The 9,215-nt window shown below is 43.7% G+C and overlaps 1 protein-coding gene across 2 annotated transcripts in view; it reads left to right on the plus strand.

Moving 5' to 3' along the window:
• Window positions 1-5,963, plus strand: part of spryd3 (SPRY domain containing 3) — a 48,053-nt gene extending 42,090 nt beyond the window's left edge. Inside the window, exons 9-11 of one of the 2 annotated variants that reach the window (XM_037104312.1) lie at window positions 42-161; window positions 692-834; window positions 2,153-2,354. In XM_037104312.1, the coding sequence (XP_036960207.1) occupies window positions 42-161; window positions 692-834; window positions 2,153-2,287 (398 nt within the window). In that variant the 3' untranslated portion in view covers window positions 2,288-2,354. Of the gene's footprint in view, window positions 1-41; window positions 162-691; window positions 835-2,152 lie in introns of both variants that reach the window. The other variant, XM_037104311.1, reaches the window with a different exon arrangement.
• The last annotated feature ends 3,252 nt before the right edge of the window (window positions 5,964-9,215 follow it).

Genomic DNA, 9,215 nt, shown 5'->3' on the forward strand with positions numbered 1-9,215 from the left:
ATTAACCTATAGCTTTCTTCTTGTTTTCTCCTCTCTCACAGACGATGGTAAGATCTTTCACGGCAGCGGGGTCGGCGACGCTTTCGGTCCTCGCTGCTTCAAAGGTGACATCATGGGCTGCGGCATCATGTTCCCTCGAGACTACATCCTGGATGGAGAAGGTGAGGGCGCAGGGTTCAGGTGCTGCGAGCGCAGCCGCCACTCAGTGAAGCGGTTGGCGCGTCCGTGGGAGGTTGCGCTCTTTAAACATGCTTATCGCAGGTTTAGCGCGGGGAGGTTGCGGCAACATTCGGTCTTAACTGCGTCCTTTGTGTTGCCTGTGGGAAAGAAACTGGATGCAAACCAAGATCCCCCGCAGGGAGAACAGAGGAGCCACTAGAGTCGAGGGGAAGTTCTTACCTCCCCCTCCCTCCTTCCTTGAGGGACAAATATAGTCTTTCCTGCTCTCAGGTGATTTCAAAACATCCGATTCACATCACCAAACCTGTGATTACAGTTCAGTTGCGTCTGTAGTATCAAAATTACAGACGCCACATGAAAGCAGCTAGTGTCATCGAACCTCACGCGGCCCGTGAACAGAACACAACATGTCTGGTTTTGGCATCGACTGACATTTTGTTGCTGTCTTGCTTCTCCGTGTTGTGTTTCGAGTAAACCTCAAACACACCGAGCTCTCTCTTCCGTTCCTCAGGTGACGTGGACGACTGGGATCGGCTGGAGGTCCGACCGGGTCACGCCGGCGTGCAGAACGTTCTGTACCTCAACGACGAAGAGGAGGAGGAAGAGGAGGACGGGGAAGAAGCTGAGCAGGGGCAGGACGTCAGGAAGGTCACGGTGAGGAACGCTCACGACGTAACACAGCTGTGTTAACCATCACTGCACAACCTCATGTTTTAGATTAATCAGAGTTTTATAATCATCAGTCTGTCATCAATCAGACATGTTGTGAGCCTGCATGTGACCACTTGGGGGCAGTGAAACAAACTGTAAACACACCTGACTTACACCTAACAGCAAACAACTAATAACATATCAGTCAACATGAGCATTCATCTGGGTTGTGTTTGTATCCAGCTGATGAAAGCAACAATATTTACTCTCCCTTTGACTGATTTCATTATCTCCTGAGGGAAACATCTGGATCTCCACGTGCCAAATGTGTCCGATGTTCTTCTTCCTCTTCTTCTTCTTCTTCTTCTTCTTCTTCTTCGGTCCGTCCACACTGATCACCTCCACGCTGCTGCTGCTGCGACGGTCCAGCTGTTGTTTGTTGTTATTGTTTTAATTATTGCAGTTTGGCTTCGCCCTGACTCGTACCCGCTGGGCCGACTTGCCTACACAGTTGTGCAAGTCGAGGCTGGAGGTGGTGGGGGTTCACGCAGTGCTGAAACCCAAGTGGGTGAGAATAGAAGAGGCCGAGCCGTAATCCAGGGATTTGTCAATATTTACTCAGCAGGACACATTACCCTCAATGCACCGCTCGCCGATGTCCCAGAAGGCCTCTGTGGGCACGGCTGCACGTGTGCGCGTCTGTCGGGGGCCCGCTGGTGTTCGCAGCAACGAGGCCTGTTGCAGTTTCACTCGCCCTTCATCTCTAATTGAATAGCAGTTAAGCCTCCCTTTTTTTTTTTTCCCCCCTTCTTTTTTTTCGAGTGGGTGGTACAGCAAATGTTTGATATGTGACTCAGCCTGATTTATCGAAGACACACACTCCGGTACTTCACTTGTTGTTTTAGTGTGTCGGTATTTGCTCTCAGACTTGGAAAGAAGAGCCCTCGGTATTAGCATTGAAAAGCTTGTTGATGTTTCTTTTGAGAACAGCTGGATAATGTTTGATCACTCGCTGATTTAGTAGAGACATGTACTGTAAACACTGGGCTTTTTTTTTTTTTTTTTCTCCCCCCCTCGTCAGAAAAAGACAGACATTACTGTGTCACCTGTTTGTTTAACGATATTTCCTAACTGCACATAATTCCCGTGTCGGACTCGCACACTGAGAGCTCTCAAATGAAGTTTGCACTCCGATCAGTCATTATGAAAAGACTTTTCTTTCATGACTAATTGCTCCAGCGCTCCGTCAGTGGATTCACAGTGAAAGGCGGGTTTGTGTTTGTGGGTTTTAACTCGCTGTCGCCCCCCTGTGGTCCTGCAGGTGTTCTTCACCAGGAACGGGAAGCTGATGGGTCGGAGGGAGATGGCGGTTCCTCCGGGGGGCCTCTACCCCACCGTGGGGATGCTGAGCAGCGGTGAAAAGGTGAAGGTGGACCTGCATCCCCTCAGCGGATGATCCGGGAGCGCCGACTGGACTCGTGACGCCCTGCAAACAGCTGGCTGCACTGTAGAGCTCACCCACGGTAGCCTAGCATGCTGCTCATACACTCAGTTCAGCTGCACACATGCACGCACGCCGCCGCCGCCGTCTTCCTCGACTCCGCCACGGCTTTAATTTATAAGACTTGTATATTTCACCGCCATCACAGAAACACGAGCAGGATCGTCAGCAGAGCGAGGCGGGCGGGAGCTGAGGACTCCTGGAAGATATTTAACTGTTAATTCTATGCAATCTGTACTGCTTTCATCGTCACATCTAACCTCCTTCTGCATGCAAGCGCGTCTCTGAAACTCTGAGCTGTTCGATCCCTCTCATGAGGTCTGGCACGCTTCGTTTATTTCATTTGTCACGACCCCAAGCAAAGCAGAGCGAGGCCAACAGTTGTGCCGAGTCAGAGCTCGTGGGTGGTTTAAGTTTCAGGGAATACACCCTCTCTCATTCTCTCTCCCTCACACACTCTTTCTCACCCTCCCTCCTCCTCTCCCTCCTCCTCTCCCCGTCCTCTGTCGGGGTGAGGCTGCCCTCCTGTGAGCGATCAGGGACCTGCCGTTGCCCCTCCTCGCTCGCTGCTCTCCTGGAGCTTGGCTGGATGTGAACAGTGAATCTGTTTCCACGCTTATTTTCTATGAGATTATTTTAGAGGATTATTATTATTATTATTATTATTATTATTATTAACCGGTCTGGTCGTCACAGCCCTCACGTGATATGCTCCCACTGAGCCAGCCTCAGATTCAGATGTGTCCTTAGAGAGGATGAATAGATCTCTGAGCGAATTTAGTTTTTATTTTATTGTTTCATTTTGGAGCCAGACTGCAAAGAAAAAACACGTCAGGTATATTTTCCGGTAATTTTTAAGTTTACCTGATGATTCAAGAGTTCAGGGAATGTTTTGGGTTTTTTTTTTTTTTGCACTTTGAGAGTGTGAGACGGTTCCGTGAAGCTGGAGAAACAGAATCACTCCAGTCTGATGCAACAGCAGCTATAAAAACAACCGTAGAGTCAAATAAACAGTTCTGACAGCAACATTTAACTCACACTGAGGTTACTCACGTTACAGGTTTACTGGACTGCATCACACTGTGGAGTCACTGTGTTGTTAAAGGACGAGTTCACACAAAAGTTTTAAGAAATTCCGTCATTATCTTCTTTACCTCCACGCCGATGAGAAAGTCGGGGAAAGTTTCGTAGTCGGCAAAAACAATTTCTGGAGCTTCGCAGTAAAACTTTCTCCTCGACAACGTAACGTAAGATGAGATGACTCGTCACAGCAGCTCACGAGTTGGAAGCAGAAACAAAGATGAATATGTAAAGACGATAAACGAGACAAAGGTAAATCAGGAGGAAGATGGGGATTTCTTTTTTTTTTTAGCCTAAATATAAAAACATAAAGTGGCTTCAGACAGCTCATCTGACTTTTATCCAAGTCTCAGGAAGCCGTGAGATCTCAGGTTTGATTTGAGAAAATAATATTTAAAACCTTATTTTAAACTGTAATCTTCACCTTAGCGGTTAAGCTAAACACGTTAGCATGTTTGTCTTTTCAAATTAATTTGTGATCTTTGGTCTTCTGGAGTCTCTGACAACACCTGGAGCCACTTAATGTTTTAAGTGTTTGATTTTTTTTTATATTTTGAAACAAATCTCCATCAACTTCAGTTGTTCAGGAGAAAACTGCAACGCTGTTCTGCTGTGAAGCTCCAGAAATATTTTATGGAGTTCCCGACTTTCCCATCAGCGCTTTGGTGAGTTAATATCGACTGAATGTTAATGTTTTTGGTTAACTCTTCCTTTAATATTTTGTTCTCCTCTTCCACAGTTTTCAAGTCATTGTGCATATTTTCCCTGATTCTGAACAATTATTTCCCGTCTTATTTTTCTCCTCCGAAACATGTTTTTAAACCTGAAAGTTACGCTGAGATATTTTGCAGATAGTTTAACAGATTTCTATGAGCCAAGAAAAATAAAATCAACTCACAATTCATTTCACGCTTTTTATAGTCGGGAGATGATTTTCCTCTCTACGCCATCTGTGATATCGAATTAACTGCTGGATGTCGATAAAGACAATGATGTTCGGCTGCTGCGTGAGCTGCATGTTTAAAGACTTTAATGATGTGTTTGTGTGTCTGCAGCACCGGGGGCCCGTGTCACAAAGTCACATTTAGCACGTTAGCCGTCTTCTGTTTTCTGTTGTTTTTTTTTTCTGGTATCATAAAAAGCTGGCTCACTTTTAATCGTGTTAGATCACCATGGTAACTAATGCTGGACAGAACGAAACCCAATCAAAACAGCCCGTCTACCGGCCAATCGGATTAAAATTGAGTCATCATTCCTTCGGGGTCTAGACACGGAGTTCTTTCTCCTGAGCTCCTGTTACCTGTAAACTGAGTTAACAGGTAACGAGAGACGATGGAGAGATAAAAATCAACAGCGTTTACGCAGTAATAACGTCAAAGAGAAGAAAAACTCAGCTCAGGGCTGCAACTGACTATTATTCTTATGACGGATTAATCAGCCGTTTCCTTTGTTTTCTCGATTGTGTAAAAAAATACCTGTTACAGTTTTATAACACACAGATCGATCTTTGTCTTTATGTTGTTCGTTTTGTCCAACCAAATGTCTAAAAGACAAAAATAATCACTTAGTTACAATATGAGATGATAATAAACAGCAAAGAGTCAAAAATGCTCCTGTTAAAGTTTAAAATCATGATGCAACAATGATCACGTCACTATTCATGAATTAAATAATCACAGTATGATTGTTTTTCACATTGTGCAGTTTATTTATTTAAAGGAGAATTTCGTTATTTTTAAAACTCGGGTCGGATTTAAACTCCGCTGACCGTCACAATCCAGCTGCAACGTAATCCTGCTTGTTATCGTCACTGACGGGTTGAGCTTGTTGTTCTAAGCGAGCGGGAACGATTCCTACAGAGTTGGAGACATTTCTGTTGATGGTAATCTCAAACTCACGTCTCGCTGAAGGAGATTCGTTGCTCGGAAATGTCTGGAGAGGCGAGTTAGTGCAGGAGGACGACGGTGGAAACGTGAGTCAGAGAGAGGACGAACTGCCAAGAAAGTATTTCCAAATTCATGGCTGAATATTTACAACTAACCTGTCACGAGATGTGTTGAGACTCGTTTCTGGTAACAAAAAGGATTTTAACTTGACAGAAATGTCTCTTTCTGTAGGAATTGTTTCTGTAATGAGAGACAAAAAAAATAACAATAACAGTCGGAGTTGCCCCAAAGAAAAGATGTTGTTGCTGCCACCAACTCCGAAACTGTTTGTACGTGTGAATCATTTACACACCAAAACATGTAAATATAGACTCCAGGTTTGAAGTCACCAGTTTCCCCTTTAGTACTTTGAATTATACATACTTAGAAGGTGGATAAATGCACCTTAATACTGGTTAACATCTGCCATAAAACAGAAGAAGAAGCTGCAGTAAATGTTAGCAAGCTAGCTGCTAACACACAGTGCAGCTATAATACTGCTCTCCGCCTCCCCACAATCATATTTTGGGTAAAAGAGACAATACACAATAAAGTTAAAGGGATATTCCGGCGTAAGTTTAATCCATGGTCTAACACACAGTGACACCGATAAGACCCCCCTCCAGAGATCAAGTTTTCCAAACACTAGCTTATGTAGTTTTAGCAACCGCACAATAACAATGCACTACAGTTTTTCCCTTCACCAAAAATAGCCACAAATAATGCTCAGAACAGCACCAAACGTCAGCAACAGTACAAACAGGGTCCCAGCACATAGTTCAAGGCATCAAACATCTGCCAGCTTTGCTGGATTTCTACTGAAAAGAGAACACAACTCACCACTCTCCTGCAGCAGCTAGCTTGCTGTGGGGAAGCCCTGACGAGTCGATTACCGATTTCTGAAGCTCTAGGATGAAAATGTGTGATTATTACTCCATGGAAATGCAATCAAAGTTCATGTGTGTCTTGCCTACCAGTTTATAACAGTTATTATCGAGAGCTGACAGGGAAAAGAACGGAATTGAGCATTTCTAACTGCACTCGGTAATCGACTCGTCAGGTCTTCCCCACAGCGAGCTAGCTGCTGCAGGAGAGTGGTGAGCTGTGTTCTCTTTTCAGTAGAAATCCAGCAAAGCTAGCAGATGTTTGATGCCTCGAACTATGTGCTGGGACCCTGTTTGTACTGTTGCTGAAGTTTGGTGCTGTTCTGAGCATTATTTGTGGCTTTTTGATGGCGGTTTCTTGGTGGAGTCATAGACTGCAGTGTATTGTTATCGTGCGGTTGCTAAAACTACATAAGCTAGCGGTCAGAAAACTTGATCTCTCGAGGGGGGTCTTACTTGGTGTCATGGTGTGTTAGACTATGGATTAAACTTACGCCGGAATATCCCTTTAAGTATGAATTTGACTGATAGCATCAGTGAAAATATCGTTATCATGAATTCTTGGTCGGTGATTATCATGACAGCGGTAAAGTGATTAAAGTCAGGTGACTTTGTGAAACCGGCCCCGGAGTTTAGGGAAAAAAAAAAAAAAAACAATCTGTGTCGATGAATGAGAAATACTGTTTGTCACGTCGTGTCAGTGGGAGCTGGTTTCCACACAACTTAATCTGTTAAATCTGTTAAATCTCTTAAACTGTTATTTTTGTTTTTTGTTTGGGTTGCGTTCGACTGAAGGGAACCACGATATCAACATTTTGTGATACTGTTTTCAGCTGAATCAGTTCTCTAAACTCTTCATCGAGGTCCTTCACATCTGTATTCTCTCCCATCACGACATCTGCAGCCCTGTAAAGTTGACGATGAAGGAAAAAAAAAAAAAAAAAAAAAAACTTGTCTGTATCTTCCTGTCGGGTGCAAACAGCTGATACTGCAGACAGAAATGCTAGAATATAACAACCATGTAAAATGACTACACAGGGTTTAACTGTTAAATCATATCTGCTGGAGATTTATTTTTTTGTTCGTAGCTGTTGTTTGTTTTTAGAGCCATTGATGATGATGATGATGATGATGACGACGACCTTCAGCAGGTCTTCAGGACGTGTGAAAGTGTCCGTCACTCGTGTTGTTTCTCCTCCTGCAGGGCTGGATCGAGACTTCTGTTCGGTTCGGGTCGTGTTTTTGTTTTTTGTTTTATTTTTTCAGCCCGAGCTGAGCTTATGCTAGACTGTGCAAAGATGTTAAACGAGACACTGATGTGGACGTCTGGGCCACGTCGAAGTTCAGGGTATCAAAGTTCACTTAACGTTGACGTTTACTCAGAATCTTTAAGTTTACAGAAAGTTTCACGTCTCAACCAAATTAGAGCTAAATCTGATTGATGGGTGTTCGTAGCGTCTCTGACTTTACTCACCAAGGACTCCTGTAATAATTCCTCGCCTTGTTGACTTGCACTATAAAGGCCTTGTTCAGTACATGTGTGATTATCAATAAAGGTTTCAGTAATGTAACACAAGTCGTGGGATGTTTTTTCTGTTTGTCAGACTGACTCTGGTACCACTTTATGATAAGTCACCGTGTTTGTAGAGTTTGAAAGTTGTGCTTTATTAATAGTCCTTTTGTATTTTTTAAAGATGAGTTACACAACAGAATCAGGACCTTTTCATTACCAGACTGAGAAACATAAATATTCTTTAAATGTATTAACTGTGGCGTCAGCTGGGGATCATCTTACCTGTCAAACGTGGACGTTCACCCAGAAGTCATGATAACATTATCACGAGTACTCAGTGCTGATGGGTCGGACCACAAACATCTTTAAACTTTAGTTTTTATCACCATCACACACCTGTAGAGTTTCCTGACTGTATCTCACACAGTTGTGACGACATAACACCTGACAAAATACTTAAAATCACTGTTGGTTCTTGTTACAAAATGTGTCTTGCCATGATGAGACACACACACACACACACACACACAGAGGCTGACGAGGTGAAAGCATTACCAGACGATGCTGTCGCAGCTGGTAAAGTAATCAAGTCTGTGGTTAGTCGTTAATAATTTGTTACCAGCCGCAACAGCTGTGTGTGTTCTCACTGTGTGTGTGTGTGTGTGTGTGTGATCAAACCCCTTCAGTTTCCTAACTTCAATAAAAGTCAGACTGGCTCTCTTACATATAAAACATATATAGATGATGAACTGAGTTTGACAGACGGTGTTGATTTTATATGTAACAGCCAGTCTGACACTGTTTTGTAGTGAGGAGGCTGAAGAGGTTTGGAGTCGGTGTGAACGTCAGACTGATGGAGAGCGTTCTTGTCTTTAATAGTTCTGTTTGGGAACCCGACCTTCGTAAAAAGAAAACGAGCTGAGTAGGATCGTTAAGACAGCAGGGAAGATAATCGACCGCCAACAGGGGCGACGATACACAAAACCTCTGGTAAGGAAAACAAAACAAAAAAGATCTACAAGAGCTCGTTTATCCCAAAAACAACCAATTTCAGTAAAACTTAAAGTTGAGAGATCTTTTGTTTTATTGATGGGACGTGTATTGTTCTTTTTAATCCTGTGCACAAAACATTCTGTGCTGTTGTCGCAAAATATGATCCTGGACAGTGCCGCTCAAAGGCTCCTCCAAATGCTCCTTATTTTCCCTGTTTTTGGAGGATGCACCGCTACGATCCTCCATGGCCTCACGTATCCCAAGATTCTTTGCACACAAGAAAAAGAAATAAAGAAAGAGAGAAAATGGCGACATCGTGTGGTGTAGATTGTCACTTTCGCGGGCCTGGGCGGCAGAAATCGTTACATAAGTGTAAAACATCTGGTGACACAACCAGGAAATGCTCTGAAGGCTCGACCGTCACATTTAACAACGGCTGACGCAGTTAACAAGGTCTCTGAAGGACTCGCCTTCAAAGACCGAGTCCC

The sequence above is a fragment of the Acanthopagrus latus genome, chromosome 7, assembly GCF_904848185.1.
Source record: "Acanthopagrus latus isolate v.2019 chromosome 7, fAcaLat1.1, whole genome shotgun sequence".
Taxonomy (NCBI): domain Eukaryota; kingdom Metazoa; phylum Chordata; class Actinopteri; order Spariformes; family Sparidae; genus Acanthopagrus; species Acanthopagrus latus.